Source organism: Stegastes partitus, unplaced genomic scaffold (genome assembly GCF_000690725.1).
Source record: "Stegastes partitus isolate 25-593 unplaced genomic scaffold, Stegastes_partitus-1.0.2 Scaffold49, whole genome shotgun sequence".
Lineage (NCBI taxonomy): Eukaryota > Metazoa > Chordata > Actinopteri > Pomacentridae > Stegastes > Stegastes partitus.
The window spans coordinates 609,740-633,396 of record NW_007577780.1 but is presented as its reverse complement, the minus strand read 5'-3'; the positions used below and the strand labels follow the sequence as shown (position 1 = coordinate 633,396).

At 38.9% G+C, this 23,657-nt stretch overlaps 1 protein-coding gene across 2 annotated transcripts in view; it reads left to right on the top strand.

Annotated features, from left to right (window-relative positions):
* Positions 1 to 23,657, top strand: part of igsf21a (immunoglobin superfamily, member 21a) — a 177,538-nt gene that overhangs the window by 100,244 nt on the left and 53,637 nt on the right. For both annotated transcript variants that reach the window (XM_008306917.1, XM_008306918.1), the window contains exon 4: positions 7,715 to 7,833. In XM_008306917.1, the coding sequence (XP_008305139.1) occupies positions 7,715 to 7,833 (119 nt within the window). The remainder of the gene's footprint in view (positions 1 to 7,714; positions 7,834 to 23,657) is intronic.

Here is a 23,657-nt window from a genome sequence, read left to right as displayed (position 1 = left end):
ATTTCACTTGAACTCCAAACTTTTCTTTATTTATTTTGTATGGTATTGTATTGTGTGTGGGAGTGGAATTGGGGATTATAAATGGAGTGCCTACAGTGATTTTTAAAACACAGAATCAACTCCACTAAAGTTAAATATCGAGTCAAACCCGACATCAACTGCACTGTTGACATGGCAACAATTAAACTAAACGATACGCTGATGCCGTGAACTCTTGAAACTGTGCAATAACGTTGTGTAAACACTGAGCTGTGTGGACTGTTGTGATTTTTTTTTTTTAACTATTGAAAGACTTGCTGTCAAAGTTTAAAATGTAGCTTTAATTCCGTAGAGCAATGGGAATACTTTCAAAGTGCTGAATATAACTCTGTTGGTGTTGAATTACCAGTGCTGTGCGGTGATTACTTTGCTACCCAATTATAATTGGGAAAACAGTTTAAATGTATATAAACAGAAGTTCAAAGAATTTTATTTTGATTACAGCTGCAGATTAAAATCTCCTTTCTCAGCTTACATAGAAGGCGGATGTGCTGTCTACTGAGATTTCCTACATAAAAAGGAGAGAATTTGCGTCTGTGGGTGGAGGTGTTACCACTGTTTTGTGATTATAGTCAGCAAAGTAATGAGCAAAGACTGAGGATATGAATTGAAAGTTTATTTTGCGGCAGATACTGGTGTGTTTGCTCAAATGAACAGACATTACCTTGTCTCTGTATTGCAAGATAAGTGTAATCAAACTGATGATACAAAGATGATTTATATACTGAAAATAGAACCTGTTGTAATGAGCCCCTGTCTCCCAAACAAGATCTTCCTATACAGCTAAAGTGCATCCGCAATTACATTTTGAGGGAAACATATTGTCTTCCAGATTACATTTGTTTTTGAAATTACAAAAAAAAAAAAACATTTTAATCAGCATATCTCTGCCATTTATTGCGTTGCTTTGTAACTGTCATCCTTTCTTAGCCGACCAATGATATATTAGATGGGGTGAGACTCATTACCTTGGAAACCCAAAAGAATGAAGCAGGAGCTTCCAAGATGTTGTCAAACAGTACATTTGAACGAAAATCATGATATTTTCCAGAACCTAGCCAAGTAGTTTCAGTGACCAAACATGCCCAAGCCTCTTAACATGCACTTAACCTTGTGAAAGAGCAATTTTAATCCGAAGCAGGGCTGGTAGTAATATAGTTTTATATGAAGGATAAAAGGTGTTGGTGGTATTGTAGCAGACATTGCAATTTGCAGCTACTAATTGAAGTAGTCTAAACAAGCAGTATCTCTCTTTGCATACTTACTCTTACCGTGGTTTTAGTCATTTGTGCCAACAGTGATCACTGGATTGTAATAAAGTTTGGGCAACTGAAAAAACAAAAAGCAATAAACCACAAAAATAGATTTGAATACTTTTAATACTACATCATTTTAGCACATTTTTGTTACTAACCGCTCTGGCTGAATACAACATTTTAGGTAAAATCATGTCAAACTTTATGTCGTGGAGGTAAAATAGCATTTAGGATGTGAAGAGTAGCAATACCATTTTGCCATTGCACACCTTGTTAAGCACTGGTGAAGGTTGTGCATTTTTCCGCAAGGACTTTCTAAAACATGCACAAATAAAGACAATAGTGAGGCAGATGTGTTTAACGCATAGCAATGAAACACGACTTACTGTTAAAACCATGAGCCCATGCTAGCATTGTTAAACACACTGTATGGCCTTAACAAGTCGTTGTCAACTCCAGTAACATTTTCTTTATTTCACATGAGTCTCCTTTGACTCACTTGTGTTCGTTCTGCCATATGTCTGCACTGACCGTTTCAAAAGGAGGGACTCACATGCACTAATATGCTCTAACATGTATGCTAGGTTCTCTTCTAAGTACCCCATTTATCCATGATATCTTCACAAAGGCGACAGTTCTTTGCCGTTATATTGATACTGGTGATGCACGCTATTAAAATTTGTGGCCGATATCCGATATGAAGATTTCTGATATCGCCGATAACTGTTATTACCGATGTCGATATTCATTTTTTTTCACACTGAAGTATGAGTATAAGTAAGCACTGTGAGAACGTGAAAACTATTCAAACGAAGCCCATACCAAATTAGACCACATAGTCTTCTTTATTACATAACAAAAGTGAAACATATTTTAACATATTTAGCGTTCAAGTCCAGGACCATTTCAGTAAAAACATCTGTGAAATAGCAGCAATATCAAATGTAGAGGAAGGCGCTGATGTTGGACAATCATCGGTTTTTCACATCGGCTAAATTTGTTCCTTGGACCGATACCGATATATCATCCGATACCGATGTAGTCGCCGATATATCGTGCATCCCTAATTGATCCTATATTTCGATGCAAAATCTCACATGTTGCCCCTTTTAAGAAAGCAGATATGGAAGAATTAGGCTGTCTGTTGAGCAATTATCCATTGTTCTGTGAAGCATTTGCAAAAACGAGAAGATTTTATTTTTTTAATCTTTTTTGAAGATGAGCAGAGAATGACAATATTGTTGCAAATTGTTCCCGGTGAGAATGAAATGACGCCAAATCACTTTTTGAAGATATTTAAGAATCATCTCACCAATGTTATTTTCAAGGCATAAAAGAAGAGTATTTGAGCTTTTAATGTCAGAAATATTCGTAGGTTGTGATAAGTCACATCTTAAAGTCTTAAACTGGTGACGAATAATGAGTAATGCATAACCTATTTAACGCACATTGAATTGGAGCTTTAGAGCGCCTGTAATCAGCAGAAAGTCTCTTTTTGTGCGGTTGCGTTTTGGGCCTTTACTCTTCTTCCAGTAATGCCTCCATCCTTTTTACCTTTTTATCACTGTACTCTCCTCCGTATTTGTGTGGATTGGAATCCATGAATGCAGTACTTAGGTGAGCAAACAACAGAAGCACAGCTTTGTGGATAAGAACAGAAAGATGAGCTACATCAGCACTTCCTATAATGTAACCAGCGAGCTACAAAGCCAATCACACTTGCTTTGGCACTCACAGAATCACAGCATTATCCTCATCATTTTGTTTCATGCTTATTCCTTAAGGAAACATGGGTGATTACACACCTCACTTTGCATCTAGTCCTCTATGGGCAATTTATCTCTGGTTTTCATCGAGTGTATACTGACTTACAATTGCCAGTCCTGACCCATTCACCCATAATGCTTCAGGCCAGAAAAAGTATCTGACAATGTGCTAGTTAATTTGATGCAGAGATTGACTGGATGAGCTATCAGACGCCGCTCTGTCAAGAGTGCTCTTTTTCACTCTCCATCCAAGGCAGTTGCATTTGCTTGCATTTGTAGGCAGGAGGAGTTCTGGAGGAAGGCCTACATAACAGGAAAGAGCTTTCAGATGCAACTCCTGGGGGACAATCGATCTCTCTTTGCGGTGTGCTGTTTTTGCTGCTCCTCCGTGGGGGCCCATTGCTATCGATCTGCACTGTGTATGTGCTGTTTTTTTTTTTTTTTTGGTTTACACGGGGTGGTTTTGAAGTGTGTTTAACGCTGTTTGCTGGAAATTGTTTTTCTTTATTCATTTATGGATTCATTTGGTTGCTTATTTGCAATACTTAAGTTGTGCTGATATAAAATTTTGTCTGCGAGTCTGTGGGTAAGACTTTGTTTTTTTCTTTCATCCCAGCATCTGCTCTGGTTTGTGTCATTGCTAATCTACTTTTTTTATTTATTTATTTTTTTTTACAAATGATTAATAAAATCCAGAAAAATCACCACAAAGTAAAGGGCAGAATGACCTGAAAAGTAATTAATTGGTACCAAAAATGAAATAGTACCAAAACAAAAAAAAAAAAATAGTAGCTTTTTTAAAAAAAAGTTGAGTTATTAATTAATGGAGAGCTAAGAGGAAGAAAGGACCAGAAAGAAGGGTAAGTTGAAAATAGAAAGGCTATTTTATGGTAAAATGAGAAATGTACTCTGTGCAAATATAGATTTCTTGAATTCATGCACATTTTTTACAACTATACTTCACTTACAGAAGGAAGACATTCAGAGCTGTTTGTTAAACAAGCTTAAGTGCTCTTTAAACTGCTATTTACTCTCATATTACCTCAGAGAAATAATGACGATGGAAATCTATAATATATGGTATGTGATTTACAATTCTTCCATTTAAATCAAGATTCCATTCCTATAAAGATTTGAAACATTACCTGATTCATTAATAGCGAACGAGAGACACCGGTACGAGTTTTAATACTCTCACAGTCACATGTTCAATTTCTGCGAACAGATTCTCAGTGAAGTAGCACCTCTGAAATACATGACATCAAAGATTAGAGGGGGTGCTGAAAAATTAATTCCACCAGTCTTAATATTTAACAAAAGTCTCAATGTAAGGAGTACAACCTTTCCTCTTTCTCTACTCCGAATTCCGATGGACATGTCTTTCTTGTCAAGCCGGAGGAGCCTCCAGTAGCAGGCAAGCCACTCAGAAATGCTGTGGTTTGGGCTTTTTCTATGTGGCCTCTTCACCCTTTTTTTTCTTCCAGCAATACTTCCACACCTTGAATTATCTTATCTCTGGCTTCCTTTTCTTTGCACTTGGTGGGTTCTTTTTTTTCTCTTTTTTCTGTGTCTTGGTTTGAATCCATGAATGCAGCAGTCAGGATTATGGATAACAGAAGTACGGCTTTGTTTGTAAAAACAAAGCAATGGGCTACATCAGCATTTACCAAGACAAAGCCAATTACCCCCCACCACCACAGAGAGAGATTCACTGTGCTATTCTCATCATTTTTACTCTGTTGTGGGAAAAAAAGAAAAGAAAAAAGACGACTTGCTTGTTTTATGCTTATCCCTCAAGGAAGGTCTGGCAGAGAAATCCCTGCTTTATATCTTGAGGTGCTCACTCTCGGTTTTTTCACACATTCGTTTGCGATTGGTGCATTCAGCAAAAACGCGACTTTCTCACTTGAAGTTGAGAGCCTAAACTTTACTTTCTGGCTTCGGGTTACGCACCGAAGGCCGAGTCAAACTCGATCATTTTTATTGATAATCTCGTCTGCCGCTGTGAGTCAGGGAAGCAGACAGCGTTTAAACTCTTAGCCGTGTTTCATTACTTTTTAATAAATATTTTAGAATTTGAAAAGACTGCTGAGAATAAAGACAACACGGAGCACATAAAGATATACAAGACAGGTTTTTGTTCCGTCACTGGGGCGAAATCTAAAGCCTGACATTCGATATGCGTTTCTATCGCTTAGTCTACCTGCTGGGTGCTCTTTGATGATTAAATATTGAATTTTCAAAGATTTGACCAACCAAACAACAGTGTATTAGGACTGGAAGAGTACATGTGTGAGTTTGGAATACTAAAAGAAGAAGAAAAAAAATTGAAATTCACTTGGTGTTATCCCTTTCAGTTGAGATTAAAGTGCCTTGCTCAAGGGTAGTTCAAAGATACATGTGGAGCAGTAAGAATACATATAAATCTATGTTTGGTGCGTAGATTTGACTGCTCTCCACAAGAGTGAGTGCTTCTCCTACACACACACACACACACACACACACGCACACACACACACGCACACACAGCTGAACTCATTAAAGCCCGACTGCTGCTGCGAGCACCCTACTGCTGTTCCAACAGAGGTCCCCATCTGAAACACCCGGGCGGCAAGGACAATTGTTCCTGTTTTGTGGGAATAAATCACAGGAGCTAAATGTGACTAGCGGTGTGTCACTTTGATTATCACTGTTGACATATTAGCCGGGTACAGAATACAGATCGTGTTTCCTATCTCTTTCAAAAAATGGTCATCCGCTATCACTGACTGAATAATTGTCGGCGGTTGTGTCTCTTCTGCACATTGAGCAAAATATGAAATAAAGAAAGAGAAAAAAAAGCGGCCTTCTTCTCTAGAATGATACATTTTTGTGCAAACTTGAAAACGGTGCATTTAGACACATATCTGTGAAAAGAGTCAGATGAACCCAAATTAACCTGAAGACATTAAAAAAGAAAAAAAATTATCGGATGCTTTGCATTTGGCCTTTTGATTTGCATAAAAACACTCTCCTTGTGGATGTTTCTTTTTTGAACTATAACTGAAGACTTTCAGTGAAGGTTTTCTATAGAACCATAAATAGATTCACAAAGGAAAAATCCCATAAAAGGACCAATTCAATCATCCTTTAGTGATTTTCAACATAAGCATGCTGACTGTAGTAATATAAATGCAGATTGTGGTGATCCTTGAATGAGTCAGACTTTATATTCATAATTAAAATTCTGATGAATTCATGATTCAGTTACTCTGTCATCTGATATCCATATTTATTTTGTCTCTGTTAGAGAACAATAAATGAAATGCTTTTAGTTTTTGTGTTCTCCTCGTCATGGTTGGGGCTGTAAATGTTGTAGTAAACGTGAGTACATCTTTAAAGAATGTTATTTTCTCAAAAAGTCCCATTAGAGCTGTTGTTGCATAAACAACTTTTCACTGTATCACTCTAATTATTTCAAATAAATGAGTAAAAGCTGGGGTTGTTAAATGAACTGCTAATGAGGAGTAGGTGGTAACAAGGGATTAGTAATAATGATACAGATGACTGCTTGGTCACTGAGTGGATCTTAGAAAGTCTGACATGTACAACATTAGTACAGTTTGATCATATATATATATATATATATGATTATTAGCACCAAAATGTAGTAATAATAATAATTATGTATGTATGTATGTATGTATGTATGTATGTATGTATGTATGTATGTATGTATGTATGTATGTATGTATGTATTTATTTATTTATTTATTTATACCAGTGTTTACTGATTTGCTAACAATAATTAGTGTATACTTGATAAATCATTGATAATAATGAACTTTACATTGATTTCACTTGAACACATATTACTATACCTTGGACTAATAGTGTATAGGAGCTTATAAATGTTCATAAACTGACCAGAGCAGCACTTTCATACGCGCCTTTATACTTTTAGCAAATTTATGCATTGAATGCCTAATTACAACTTTTCAAAAAAAACATAGCAAGCAGATAACAAGGGCCACCAGTGCCTTCGAAACACAATGCACCGCTGTTTCCTCACTAGGGTCGCGGGGGCTGGAGCCTATCCCAGCTGACTCAGGGTGAAGGCAGGGGACACCCTGGACAGGTCACCAGTCTATCACAGGGCTACACTTAGAGACAGACAACCAAGCACACTCGCATTCACACTTACGGACAATTTTGCACGGGGAGAACATGCAAACTCCACACAGGAAGATCCCAGGTGTCCTCACCGGGACACGAACTGGTGACCTTCTTGCTGCGAGACAACGGTGCTAACCACTTAGCCACCTTGCAGCTCTTAAAACACAAATATGCAAAATATTTAACTTTTGCTGTGAACAGAGCGAAATCTCACTTTGTGAGACATTGTGAAATTCTACATCTCATCATCATGGATGGGACACATCATTTACCAGTGTCCTGTTAGGAAGAATACATCATTTCCACTGCAGCAAGCTTTAATTTGGCTTCTTTTCACAGCGCTTTGTGCTGTCGTATAGCAGTTTCGACTTCATATCTGTGAACAATAATATTTATCTGCACAACTATGCACAATCTAATCTCATGCTTTCCATTGATATTGCAAGAATGGTAAGATTGGTATCAACTCACAAAGTACCTGTTTTTTTTGTTTTTTAGGCTCCCAGAGGTACGGATCTCCGACAACGGGCCTTATGAATGCCATGTGGGCATCTACGACCGGGCAACGAGGGAGAAGGTTGTCCTGGCTTCAGGGAATGTTTTTCTCACGGTTATGTGTGAGTACCATCACTGTACTTCATCTGTACTTTAAAGCCAAGGAAATATCTTTCAAGTGGCATCTTGCTTTCAGGTTTTATTTTATTTAATTTTTTTGGTTAAAGCAGGATGCTTGGGTGGGATACTGGGTGCATGGAGAGAGACAGTTCAAAGTTGGACAGTGTGACAAAGATTGAAAAACTGGATGTGGTGCAGGCCTGCAGGCAGGAGAGGAATGTCTTGATCACTCCACAAAAAAAGTGAAAGGTTTCAAGTTTTATGTGAGATGCCAGAGGGGGGATGTTTGAAAACCAACGTTCTTGGTTGGATGTGCTGGTTATTCAGCACGAAAAAAGGAATTTTCCTAGAAAAAAAAAAAAAAGCATGTAAAATTAGAAAAGCTTAATTGCTTGGCCACTTTATTTCGCTAATACTCATGTTTATAGAGAGCAGGTGTTGCTTTATTGCCTTGCTTAAGAAATGTGGATAGGCCAGATCTTCAGTTCCTTTAATACTTTTGATCATAAGAGAGTTTTATTTCATTTTTTTTTACTTGTTACTGCAGTAAACCTCAATGTCAAAAATGACCCCCACACTCACATCATCTATGTTTCATTTCTCCATCTTTCCTATTTGTAGGAAAGACTGTGGCAGACTTGTACTGGGATAAAAAAATAAAATGTTTAATTAATTAGATTGTTCTAATGTGCTGTGATCAGCTGTGTCAAACCGGCCCGTTGTAATTTTGAGAACACTTATTAGCTCAGTGTGCTGCAAGTCCAGGTTTTGTCTGAAAACGTTTGAAAAATGGCTCACCAATCGGATGGATGTTGGCTCAGAGTGGAAAACAATGGCACTACAGACAGCCAGTGAATTAATCACGCTCGCCCAATGAATACCAAAGATATTTCACACGGAGGTGATTTTTCAGGGTGATGCGGGATTCCTTTATTTATTTATTTGTTCCACCCCCCACCCCCGTCACCACAGCAGCTACTTTCCACTGTCGTGACTGTCTCTCATGTGACATCAAGAATTAATGAACACATTTTCCTTGAAATTTTGCAGACGGATAGGTCCCTGGGCTACGGAGCGATTGATTAAATTTCAGTGGTGATCCTGATCTGGAATGTCTGCCATTAGAAGGTTATTGCTTCCTTCAACTATGAACCGAACAGAAATAGACTTGATTCCAAATCCTGAGGGTGTTTTGGGTGAGAGAAGGGGGGGCTTCATGGAATCGATCCAGCAGAAAATTCATGTTGATAAGAATGATGTGTTTCTGCTGTAACTGCGTGTGTCGAGGAGCGTTGGGAGGTAGGTGATGCTTCAGTCCGGGATTAAAAGAAAAAAAACAAACAAATGAGAACAAAAGCCTACTTTGTTCTTGTGTCTGTCTATTTATCTATGCATATCTGTCTATCAGTCATGTTGATTTAACACTGATGAGTATTTGCTTCCTTCCGTTTACTTCACACCTTATTGCCTCTGTGTTAAAATGACTATTGCCATTATTTAGTTACCATGATATTTCATTCAATCATTGGATGAGGCTTTGAGCCTGTAGCCCATTGCTCAGTCTGTGCTGTAATTATTGTATTTAAGTCCCCCTAACGACAGCTGCTTCGCCTGCCTCTGATGTATCAATTCCAGCAGCAAAGACATGCTGTTCTCCATGTGGTCCTGTGGCTAATTAGCAATGGTGGAATTTTTTCAGTGGAACACTAGAGAGAGACACCATGTGACAATATTACTCCATTATCACATTTTGTGCCCCTGAGAACTGGCTTTGGGCTTTGTGTTCCCTTTTTTTTCCCACTCTCTCTTAACTTAGACATTTGTTCCTTTTTAACGAAGCCTTTTAGCCCCTTGTTCTGTTCTTTTTGATGACCAGCGTCTCCTTTGGAGCGGTCCTGCTCGCTGGCGTCGGTGAAAGACTTTATCAATGAGAGGGGATTTACGTAGTCAACTGTTTCTTGTTCCAGTGCTGGGTGGGAGGAAGTGAATGATGTGGTCGTGGGATGGTTGGAGCACCCTAACTCAGCTGGGTCTTAAATCACCACTCCACCAGAGAGGAAGAAGAATGGCCTCTGGCATTGTGGCTAATTGCCATCTAAACTGAAACAGAATTATTCATAACCTATTAGTGTGTCAAGTTCAGTGGGAAGTAAAGAAAAAAGTAGAGAAGAGAAAGAAAGAAAATGAGAGGAAAAAAAAGTTAATTAATAGGAAGCAGTACACGGAAAGTATTTTAATTTTTTAAAGGGCTTCATAAATAAGAATTATCATTTTAATGAATCCCCTGCCAAGAAATTCAATCATCCACTTTTAAAAGGCTAAACCCTGAACTCTTGCTACCTCCGCTACTGTCCTTCACTCTCTGGAAAGTTTAAAAAGTCTTTCCTTTTTTCTTTTTTTTCCTTGCTCGGGGTGAACATATGTTGATTTTATGAAGGCTGAAGTAATGAAGGATGTCTCACCCAAACGACTGTTTTAGCCACGCTATGATGAACAATTTATCTCAAGCTGCATCCGGTGATGTATCAAATCAATCATTGTTAAACACTGATTCCTGGAGTCAGAGGAAAACGGGAAAGAAATTTATTTTTAATATTTCCAAACCAAGAAAATTTTAAGAAATTAAGTAATCAGGCAGATTCTATTTTGTTTGCTTAGTTTTGTGCTTTTCAGTTTGCACCAAAAAGCTTTTAGGCTGGTTACAAGGGACACTAATACAATGCAGTACTAAGATATACTCATAATTAGGACATTTTGTCATTACTCTGTTAGCCTAATTCCATCCCTGAACCTGAATGAGCTGTTGTGTTACCGTGTGCCTGCAAATGCACTTATTGATTCAGCGCTGAATGATAATTTAGTTGTTTTCTCAGTTCAAAACAAAGATTTGAACTGAAAGGGTAAGGATGAGAAGTTCATTGTGAGAAAATGCTGGAATAAGTTGACGGACAGAATCCTCATTAGATTATCGAATTTCCCGTCAAATCAGTTTGCAGTTTCTGCCTGCAGAGGATGTGTCCAACGAGATGTAAACACGGTGGGGAGACATTACAGTGTAACACAGTTTGGCCTTTTAACCTCTTTCCTCGCTGCTGTTGTCTCTTTGAGGAGGTGATTGACATCTGAAGACAAAATATATGGACTAGAAACATTATTTTCAAAAAAAAGAATTAGGAGAAAAAACCCAAAAAAACATTGAGCAGTACTTTAGCGTTAGTATGGTATCACTTACTACCTTTGTATAATATTCACAGCAGTCATTCTTTTCCGCTGTTGGCTAGTGGTCTCTTGGTAAAGTGAGGCTGGAACTTTTTCTTTGGCTAAGAGCGATGCTGATGTATGGTAGAGAGATACAAAGGTTATCGGTTGCACAAAGTTCCTCTGGCTTTAGCTGCATAACTAAGTTTCATGGACTGTCCATTAATTACGCCGGGTCAGAAAACTGTGAATAAATAAAAATGCTAGTCAAATGTAATAGCGGAATTTAAATTTGACTTAAACTGTAGTCCCAGCAGCAGCAGATTTTGATTTACCTGCAAGTGTCTTAACCTACCTGACAGTCCTTCAGATTGAGATCAACGTAAAGCAGTCTTGGTGTCATTGCTGGGCATTGTGAAAAAAATGCATCAGTTTGCTTGAGTAAATAAATAAAATAAATAAATAAAGCTATTTGGATATACATTTTGAAAGTTACATTTGAGTTCATATGTCAATATATTCTGAATGTAAATTAAGGACACGTGAATGAATAAACGTTCACTTTCGTTTTTATACTTTGCCAAGTCATGTTTCGTTGAGGACTTCATTTGTGTCCTAGATGTGTCTGAAGACAAATCATATGATAATATTACCATAAAATTGATTCGATTCTAACACTGGGGGTGGGGGGGATAGATTTAGAACTCATTGCCAGTCACAAAAATAGATATTTCATTCTGCAAACAGTGACATATCCCTTCCTATAAAGCTAAGGTCATAATTTCCGGCTTTGGTGGGTGGAAAAAAAATCAATACCTCTCTCCCAATGGTAAAGATACAGTCATTATTTGTTATTACCCAAAGTGATTCCTACGCGACATTCCGAAAGATTACGACTAAAGGTCATTTGTCTCCTCAGAACAGAGCCCGACCTTGAGATCGCAGCTCTTGGTTTGATGGGTGCGTACCGTCCGAGGCGACGGAGCCCGTTGTGTTGTTGTCTGTATCAGATGACCGTTTTGGTTGACTTTTCTGCCGGATGAAAAACATCTTAATAGCCCCGCGTTTAAACGTCATGTCACGTAATTTCGGAAATCCTTTCTTCTAACCTTTTGTAAAGCTCAAGGATGTAATTTAAAGGATACCCTTCATGAGGCGGCGGGGCCGGTATTTATAACCCCTAGAAACAGAGATGAGCACCAAGGTGTAGAGGGACTAATTACCTTCTCATCCCATATAGCTGGGATTTGCTTCAATAATGGATGCCCAACTTTAATTAAGCACTGTGTATATTTAGGCGCTCGTTTATAAATGGTTGGGATTAATGGCATACGAGCCAAGCCTTCAGACAGCAACGCCTGCCGACACAGCAGTTTGGTGCACTAGCAGAAGAGTTCGGGGACCGAGTTCGACTGCACGCGTGCCACTTTGTGTGTGGAGAGGCTTGTTTTGATGGCAGGGTCTGATGGACTGTTAGTGAGCTTCCTCTGGACTTGTTGGGGGAGTGAAGAGAACATCTTGGCCAGAATCAACACACAGAGTGACTCAAACTCAGTGGCCTAATTCCCGGCTCTCAGAAAGGATGCCAATTTTGTCAGACTCATCACTTGTACTCTGAAGTGTTTGCTATGTCGTCTTTTAGCACGCCTCGGGTCACCGTAGGGGATTGTTGGAGAGTTCTTGATATGATTCTCCATTACAGTCTCATTTATCCTCTGTGTCACCTTCCTGCTCATCACACTTAATGTCCTACACTGTGCTATCAGGACATGTTGAATTGATTTGTGCACAAAAAAAAAAAAAAAAAACGAGATGGTAGAAGACAACAATATCATCTGTTTGTTTTTTTTGACAAGGTAATGCATCGGCTGCTGTCCACACACATATAAGGCTTTATATTTTTTCTGTTCATTAGCATCTCCTTTGCTTCTTTCACTTTTAAAAAAGTCCTCCCTTACTCCTTACCATTGCCACCATTCAGTTTTACTGACTTGGAGCAGCTTACAGCACCAATTGGCTCAGAGCCCATTGAAGAAAAAAAAAAAAAAAAAAGAATGAAATGAATTCAAAGAACAGATGAATTATTAAATGTCTGTCTTTGAGCTAAACCCTGGGGTGAAAATTGAGGCAAAAATAAACAACCCATGGGCTTCCTCAAGGATTCTTCTACCCAACATTGAACTGGTAGTCTGTGCATCGCTTAAGTCTATGCTAAAGAATTTCTGTCTGACTTTTTTGGCTTCCTTCCATGCTGTTAGAGTTTTGTCAGAAAAATGTCTGTTTTCCCTTTACTTGATGTTACTTTTTTTTTTTCTTTCCAAAACCCACTGAGATTTTTTTTTGCATTAATACGGCAGCAGAATTTTAAAACTTCGTCGGGCAAACAGCGGAATCCATCGCTGCCATTTTGCACACTAATTAGCTGCAACTGGGCGGTCACATAAACTTGAAATCATATTTGGAGCCATACTGTATCTCATTTGAGGCCACATTAACGACAAGCCATTTTTACACTCTAGCTCATTCAATTGACATTCACCAGGCACTCATCAGCGGGGCGACCGATGCATGCCAAGACTGTAGCCTCGTGAGTAAGCCTGTTTTCATACCCAGAGATTTCACACGGCAAACAAAAAACAAGCATCTGACGGTTGCATCACATCATCTGCTCATAGTCTGTCCACTAAAATTCTCTAGGAGGCAATATTTTTGGCCTGAGATATTGTTTATCTACTGAGGCCCGGAGCCACTGTATGAGGGCTATTTCTGTGCTGTTCTGTTTCATTTGCATTTCTATGCATTGTTCCATAAAGCTGTAAAGATTAACAGTACTGACGTGCCTATCGAGAATCCTTTAAGATTTCTTTGCAAATCCTAGCAGTAGCTGAGGACTCTCCACAGTCAGTGACACGGTGTCATGTACTGTAAGCTCTGCTGAAGAGGTGGACGTATTATGAGAAAAGACAACATGCTTTACTACCTGCTGAGGCACCCCTTACCCACAGAGTCGCCTCAACTGGCGATACAAAATTCAAGCCCCAAACCTGACCTGAGGCCCGAGGCTATGTTTCTTTTTCTACAGATTCAAAAGTGCACGCTTGCTTTGGAATGATTTTTGCCTGTCAGGTTTTTAGTCATTCCCAGCAAACAATGCTCAGTGATGCTGCGTCTCGAGCCAAAATCTGCATCTTGTCTACAAGGCCAGCCAGATCCTCTATTATAGATCAGGACATATTGATTATACTGTTGCTCTGAAAAATGCAAATGCATGAACCTTTTTTATTTATTTATCTTGTAATTATTATTTCAATGCAACAGCACAATGCAAAGGCCTCTCCACGTACAAAGACTAGTATTGTTTGATGCCTGTTTTTAAAAATAAAAACACGGTGCTATTAATGCATATCTACATTTAAATTATATTAATGTTGCATCATGTGTCACATGGAGAGCTTATTTATATCTCCCTACAGCAGATTGCCCATGTTCTTATGTTTGTTAGAGGCTCCCAGGTACAATTGCACCTTTAGGCCATTTTTTTGTCTTATGGCTTCATTCATTCATTCATTCATTCATTCATTCAGTCAGTCAGTCAGTCAGTCAGTCAGTCAATTATTAATTATACAAAGAAAATACAGAAAGAGAGCAGTCAGGTGACTCCCCTTGTCTAGAATGCCTAGGAGGGGCGGCCACTGGATGGTCAAGTGATGTTCTGGACGTCAGTACAAGTTTAATCTCCTTACCTTACTACATATATTTATTAGACATTCAGTGTAAAATGTTTGCTGGGATCATTGCAGCCACCTGAATTTTTCCACAACACAACAGCCTTCCCAGAATGACTGGTGATTTAAAAAATTTGCCAACATCTAATTTGACAGACAGCACAATGGCTAAGCCTTGTTTCTCTTTATGCTTTCCGGTAGATGTTGTATATCTACTCGAATCCACACACCAGTCAGAGAGAGTGAGAGAGAGAGAGATTTAGTTCTACTACAGCAGTTATATTTGAGACTAATCCAACCCAAACACAAACCTGAACCCAAACTGTAAGGAAAATGGCACAAGTCCGACACACACAACATGTTTCTGAACCCATCAGCTTGCTGGACTCTAGTGTGACTGTGACTGCACATAAAGCCAGCAGGACGAGTCAGTGTCGCATGTGCAGTGTGTATTTATTTTAGAGAAAAGTCAAACAAAGTTAGCAATTTGCTTTAATGAAAATGGATAATGTTCTTTTGCATTTTTATTTTCTGCATTCCAATCCAAATGTTTGGCCAATATATTTGCATTGCTAACAGCCAAAGACAACACTTTGCTAAGCGTAGAATCCATTTTTTCCCTCTCCCCTGTGCACCCACTTAATGGCAGGCACATTAAAAGTTTGGCTTTTCATTTTCAATGTAGGCATGTCCTGAGTAGACCCTGCTGCTTCCTCCACCATATGGCAGTATTGTTAAAGAGCACAAATTAGGGCTGTGCAGAGTATATTAGGCTGTTGCAATGAACAAATACGATTTTGCTCTACGTGACATCAAGGGATGTTTATTAAACCCCATAAGGCACAGCATTTCCTGCCCGTCGTGCATTAATCATTTCTGAACGTCCCTCCCCCATCCCCCGGTACATAATCCCAGTCGTGGCGCAGCGGCGGTGGAGGACATCATGCAAAGATTATTCCGTGCTGTGCAGTATTTCCTCACCACTGCTATGCTTGATGGAGAATAAAATATCAGTTAGAGTCAATGAGTTGCATCAAATAATGGTCAAGTCAAGGTTGTTATGTGCACAAACTCAAAGTTGTAGAGTTGTCAGTTACACGGAGACAATGTTGTTGACAAGAAGAAACTTTCGGCAAATCAGCATTTTTTCAAAGCGCCACGCTAAAACACAGAAGTATACATCTTCAAATGCCTCCAAGAGTCTTTAAACCATCACTTTAGAATAACCTTGTGATGTCTTTCATGATGCAGCCCTTTCTTGTTTTCTTGGGTAGTGCTCCTGCCTTCATCCTGAGACGTGCATGTCTGATACTGAACACAGTGCCTCCCCGATGTCTCCTTGTGGTTCTCTGTATGCTGTGAAGTGTAAGCTTCCTTCCTCATGGCGCAGTCTCCCTCGTTCCCTTCACTCTCCCTCACTAAGGATGTCTTCATCGCTTGCTGCGCTCTGCTCCCCACCAAGGTCCCTCCTTTTGAGCATGGATGACAGAGGAGGCGACAGAGGAGAAACAGCATCGCCTCCCTAGAGACACGCTACTGATTGTACCAAAGGATGAGAAAACCTCTTTGTCTTTCTACCTTTTACCTCAATATCACCTTGCTTGATAACTCTCCTTTCCTACGAAGTGATCCCCCCTAAAAATAGTTTCTAGCTTCACAGGGGTTTTTTTTTTTTTTTTTTTAACAAGTTTGACAAAACTTATCAGTGTTATCTTTTTCTCTGTAAAAAGAATCAATTCATTCACTTAAGAAGGTTATGTGTTGGATGTTAAATTTAATTAATTTTTCAAGAGACTAACCCAAGGGCATCTGGAAGTTGAAAAAAGGTCAACTAAAAGGAGCCAGACAGGATGAAAAGAGCTAGAATGGCTCCCTAGTCTGTAATATCATTTCAACCCAGAGGAATAAGTATATGATTTGATTTATTTTTAGCTGAACCCACTGTGATGGTTAGGTGTTTGTTGTTTGTTTGTTTGTTTTTTGGAAACAACATCGATGTGAGATCACCTGTGTGTCATCCTATTTGCTTCCCTCTCGTAACATCTATTTTGTGATGAATGCCCCTTAAGTATTTGAGCCCATGGTCTATCCCCGGTGCTCCATCAAAATATTTCATTATGCCGACACCCATAAAACTGTTGTGATGCCTAACTCACATAATTCTCATAATAAGAGACCCCTCCCCTCCAACCCCATGCACCACCAGCCGTCCTTTTCTTTTAGATTTTCACCCACAAAACTTTGAGAAAAAAAAGATAATTTTGACACTTGTTCAGATGCTGTTTGAAGGATAAATCCAATACGCAGTGCGTCTGAAAAGCCTTCAGAGACAATACCTGTCTTGATTGGTGTTGTATGGTGAGTGCTGTGTTTTCTGCGTGCTGTCGGTTTGCTTTTGTAAAAGTTTCAAATCAAAATGTGTCCTTGTTTCTTTGTAATCACATTGAATTAAATGTAGGTTTAACTTTTAAGTTAAAAAATATTGCAAACATTATTATTGTATTAGTTTTGAACCAATCTTATGCCATTAAAATGAATAAACAAACCTTTTCTTTTCGCTTCTTAGATTTGCGTGTTAAGTATAAGCCACTCCTACGCAGATGAGGTTCACGAATGCCATTTAGTTTAGCTGATCTTTCCAGTTTCACACTTGAAGGGTGGAAAGTGGCAGATATTTCCGAAAATTGGGCTGAGTACCTTTCACTGTGGTCTTAGCTCTTTGAGATTTGACACTCATCTTTGCTGCGGCACAAAGGACTGCGAGACAGGCGATAAATTTATGGGGAAAGAAGAAATACAGGTTTAGGAGCCCCTGAAAGCAGCCTCTGGACATGGATCGAATGGATTTCTTCTCAGCGTACCCATTTTTCTAAACTTGAATAGGAATCAGAGCAGGGGAGGCTGAAGGGAAAACTGAAATGGGAAACTCATAATATATTGGGAGCCTTATTATGTCCTGTCAGAATCCATCAAATTAGCGGTAAGTAGGGTAGACTATATTAATTGTGTAAATGTCTGATCTGAAATAGTAAGATTGAAACATCTGTAATGACATCTTTGGAAAAATGCAGCTAAGTTTTAAATATTTGTTAAAAACTCTTAATGCCTGTATTGTAATCTACAACCTACATATGACAAGTTCAGGTCCAGAAACTGATGAACGACATCATGAATATTTCCTCTTTGGAATTTCATGTATTACAGCAGAGAGTGTTAAATCACACAGCCAAACAAAACCTGATAAATATTCATTTATCGAATCGGTACACAACACTGTGGTCATGGGATTCAAGAGTTTTTATTTGTCACATGCTCATACAGTAGATGCAGTGAAATGCAAAGTGGCTGTTCCACGAGGCTGTGCAAAAACAACAAGACCTGATAAAAAATGCATTCCTTAAAAAATGTAAAAAGTCATAAATAATGAGGAGGCAGAGATTGTGAAGTAAAAGTGCAGTGTACACTGTGCAGGCGTGGGCGCGCGTGTGGGTCCATACACCTGTGTGTTACGTATTTATGTTGATCCAGTCCACTGTTGCTGTTTGAGATGAGGCGCTGTGATTTTGGATTTAGAACTGAGGTCAGAGTTCACAGTCCAGACAGCGTGAGGGAAGAAGCTCTTCCTGAATCTCTCTTTGTTCGCCTTGATGTTCGGCAGGCACGAGCCACAGGTGTGATGGGGGTCTTCCATGATCCTGTTTGCCCTGATCATGCGCCTCCTAATGGAGATGTCTTGGAAGCTGGGCAGTGCTGTGCTCACTGGCCTTAGCACCCTTTGCAGGGCTTTCCTGTCGTGAGCAGTGCCGTTTCTGTACCACTGGGTGATGTTCCCAGTCAGTACATTCTCCGTCACTCCAGTGTAAAAAGTCCTCATGACCTTCAGAGAGGCTTTGAATTTCCTCAACTGTCTGAAGTGACAGAGACGCTGCCTCTCCTTCCATAGCAGCAACAATGTTCTGCTGAAGACACGATGTCTGGAAGTGAAATTTTGTAAAGTTTCACCTTAAAATCATGATGTATGATTTGTACATAACAGCACAGGGTTAGCAAGCGCATGGAATGTTATCTCTATCTTAAAGGTTCAAAAAAATAAAATAACAGAAACGAAACAGGAAGTCTGAAAGGTTTTTTTATGTTGTTGTTTTTTGGCTTTTTTTTTTTTTTTTTTTTAATGAGCCATCTATTGCTTATAAACAAAATGTAGACAGACTCTGTGGGTTTGGAGCATTTGCAGAGGAGTTCACCAAGATAAACTAAGTGCCTTATTCTATACTCCAAGAAAACTGAAATATTAAACACTGAAAGTCTGGACACTGGCCAATACTAAAATCTGTGAAATACTGAATACTATAGTGAATACCATGGAACACCGAGGAACACTAAACATGATGACACAATGAATTATATATACAGTGCTTAATATATATATATATATATATATATAATTTTGAACAGGAATGAGGAATTTCAAACTGAATTCACCTTCTTTTTCCCCCAAATTTGAGCCAGCTCACTGGGCTTCTCTGAGAACTCAGAAATGAATCAAGCGTAACATTGAACCACTGAAAGTACTTTTTTCTGTTTAGGAACGTAAGTAAATAACTACAGTTTGACATCTTAATCAAGAAATAATAATGTGCTTCACTATTTTTTCAGTTATTTTGTAAAACAGTTAATTAGAAAATTCATGGATAACAATAATAATTATATTTTAGCGTTAAAAATATCATTTGGGTTAAAGAGCTTCTACTTACTGGTGTATTAACCATTACAGAAACATACAAAATGCTTTTGGTAATTGCAAATGCTGTTAATTTAGGGCAGCTGTGGCACAAATCTTACATTGGGTGGTGGTCTAATACATTTGTTAAGCACTGTACATAGATAAGATACCCTGAATGGTGAGTTACACTGAATGGGAAATGGCGCACTATAAAATGTGTTTCTGGTTTCGTGCAATTCTCATAGAAAGTGAAAAAATATATCAATCTTTAGGCTCGATATGAATCATTTGTAGCTTGTCAAGCTCCTTCAGTCATCTCATAAAAGTTTAACTCTTGGAGTAATCTAACACAAATTATTATTTGAAATGAGATATACTTTTTAAAAATGTTAGATTTGTATATTTGTTGTATTTCACGTTCTTAAAAAAAAAACCACAGCATACACACATGCAAAAAACAAAAAGATATATGCCATATATATATAAAAACTAAGCTTCACAAACTATATGGGCAGTTTTGTTCCACACAGACCTTGTTTCATTCTTGAGGTATTGTTGCCTTAATTGCAAAAATACAAAAGCATTCTAAAAATATTTTAATTGATTTATTGCATATTCAGGTATTTCAAATGGCAGAAAACAGAACTTAGCTTGATAAATATAGCAATGAAAGTGAAGGCCTGTGAAATGTGATGACTTCAGAAGAACCAAATGCCTGCTTGATGATTCTGTTTTATTTTAGGAATTAACCACTAATTGGCACACTCTTGTTAACTCCACATTCTTTTTCTCTGTCTTCTTCTACTTTGTATTATTTCAGCAGCAGTAATTGTACCATTGGGAGCAATTTCACAAACAGTTGGCTTCTTGAGGTGAAAACTATTCACTGGAGGATTTCATATAAGGATGAATAACATATTCTCACGTGGGACGTATTTGTAAGTCCATTGATTGAAATTCCACCAGCAAATCCCAAGATAAAATGAATAAAATATGTTCGTATCATACTGCTGTATTATGCTACTTTCACCTTGACCCCAAATAGCATGTGATGTGAGTGAGTTACTCTGTACTGTACTTTAAAGCATATTTTATTTATTAACTGGTGTGAGTCTGAATACAAAGTGCAGTGAATAGAAAAATAAGTCAAATCAGTATTTAGTATCAACATGCTTTGCCTTAAAGACAGCACCAATTCAATGAGTGGACTACCCTTGCATAGAGTCTTTTCACGGTACTTGGTTTTTCTGTGAGTTTTTTTTGAGTCAGTGACGTTCGCAATTTTAGACCAAACCCTTCTGAGGACTCCCAGAGGGTAACAACCCACCAGGAAGCTCCCCTGAGAACCACATACCTTCAGGGATGTCTTTTTTTTTTCTGTTTACATTCACAACGGCAATAGAATGCAATACCCAGCCAATAGTTGGAAAAGCAATGTCACTTCTGTGCGACATACAACAAGAACAACAACCACAACAACAATAAGATGGAGAGTGTAGAGATTGGAGCCGTGTTTCTTTGTGTTGTGTGAATCATGATAACACTAGTGTTGGAAGAGAGTCATGGACTATGTAGCTGAAAGAGCAGAAAAAAGTGTGTGTGTGTGTGTGTGTTTGTTTGGGGGGGGAGTGAAGAGATGGGACATACAGAAATGTACTGCTTGTGGATGACTGTACATTGCTGATCTTCATTTATTTGGGTTCACAAGTGAGTTGATGACTGGTAGAAAACTGCCATTCTCAGTTTTATGGATGACCAGTGGATACAGGATGTTCTGAACGGCCAAAGGGATGTTTCAGTACATCTGTCGTCATCTGAAGGCTGCATCAGAGAAAATGTATGCTAATTACTGTCTGTGCCACTCCAAAACAGAACCGATGCCCCATTGTGGAAACTCGCAACTGACACCAAGTACATGAGTGTTGCACATCTGTTTAGGGTTGGCATTTCAACTGCCTGAATGAGTTCTGCTCCTCTGTGGAAGAATTGCTATTGCCTCAAATATTTCAGATGCCAAATGCAGAGAAGCTGAAGGAAATTACTCTTTACTTCCAGCAAAGACGGCGGTAACCACAGTGTAAAGGAGCTATTGTTGGCTCTGTTGTGGCTCCCTGGGGATATCACATGGAATACTTCTATCATGAGAGACTTTTTTCTGTCATTTTGAGGGTAATAGATGATGGATGGTTTGAAGTGTTTATGCTGGCTAAAATGGAAACTTGTTTGATGCTAAAGAGTAAGAAAGTGTTTTCACTGAAATCTTGTGGATAAGACATCCACACGCATGAAACCTATCAACTGTCAAGCTCATGAAGCCTTTTGCAGACAATGGCCACCTCACCCAACAACAAGATCTATACAACTACAAAACAAGCAAGGCAAGGGTAGTTCTTCTTGACTAACTGAAGATAAAGATCTCTCTCACCTCTGTAGGGGTGTGGGATGTACCAGTCTCTTCCTCTTAGCCAGATGTGCCAGTGCCACCTGGTGCAGAGACTGACGCAGTGTGTACCGCCTTGATGCATTATCTTAACCCTGTGGCTGACAGCTGGCTTAACACAACACAAAGCATCACACACATCTTTGTGAAAAGATGAAAAACCGCATAGTGTCCCCCTGGGAGAAAGATTTATAAGCTTCAAACTGCATTTTTGTTTGTGATCTCTGACCTCAGGACCAGAATTTGTAAGCATGGTTGTGGTAGTTTTGTGAAGGAAAAATTTTCTTTCATCCACCATGAATGATGCTAACACTGTAGCGCCACTCCATTGTTTAGATAGTTCATGCCACGTATTTTAACTGCAGCGTTAATCAAATCTGTAGGTTTTTCATCGAGAGTATTATTTTTTATAAAAAAAACCTGAAACATTTTGCTTTTATACCTTTCAGATGTTGCCGCAGGAGGCCTCAGATACCAAAAATAAAGAGTTTTAAAATATTTGATGTTTCAGGAAGTTGCTGCTGCTTCTACTGTTTTTGAATATCGACTATTTTACCACGACACGTTTTTTTTCCCACAATGCTTGCTTGAAATATTTCAAGACCTATAAAATAATAGATCAAATATAAAAATACATCCCACCACACCTTTGTCTTTGCACAGATAACCCCCGGAATCCACATCTCTTTTATATATCTTTATTTGGATGCCATTAGAACTGCAGTATGTGCACTAGAATGTGTGCAAAGGTCAAAAAAACTTGAGCGGTTTACTCGACTCCAGTGTGACTTGGGCTGTGCCTCCGTGGCAAAAGTCTATTCAAGATGGACCGAAAGCTCTCCTGAAAAGCAGCCTGCTGGCGGTTTTTACTCTGCAGCCTCTGCCCGTAGCTGGTCGAGCTCTTTGGTCTCTCGCGGTTTTTTTCTCCTTCAGCATTTCAATAAGACTTTGCAGTTGGTCATGGCCTTGTGTGTGGTCTATAGCCTCCAACTCGCACAAATGTTTGACAAAACAAAGGACACTTCACTCCTTTTTTCCTCTTTGCTTGCAAAAATGGGACTGTGAGCATGCTCAGTACATCACTTTCATTCTGTTCTGTTTTTAGGAGTTTCATCATATGAATCAGTCATGCCGTAAGCCCATAACAAGTTTGCCAATGCGATCATGACTAAAGTGATTAATAATAATATTATGGATAAAGTGAACACTTGACTCAAAGTTCCACCAGCGTGCATGCAGTTTAAAAAGAATGCATTTCCATTACCTGGTCCAGCAGGTGGAGGAGAGCGCAGCTGTAGGCTGGTTGTCAGGAGGTAATGCAGGCCTCAGGGCTATCACTGGTAGAACTGGCTTTGGCCAGCAATTAGGACACTAATGCATTCTATGACAAAGAGATCAAGGTTTGGTTGTAGTTAGCTACTTAACCCTTTTAACACTAAGTAACTTTGGCTTAAAATTCATGATGAGATATGGTTTTGATTAATCACTCATAAATTCTTCATTAGACTTCACATCATTATATCTGGTATCAATCAAAAGTAGACAAGTTGACAGTTAAATATATGTGGAAGTTTACTCTTGTCATATACATAGAGGTGAAATACAGGTGAGAAAAGCGCACCCAAGGGGAAGGGTCGTTGACGGGGGGCCAGGGGGCCGGGGGGTTGTTGTCGTCATCAACTCAGTCGCCGGGGAGAGGGATGAGGTAGTGAAACTCCATTGGCGCTTGTTGTTAAATAC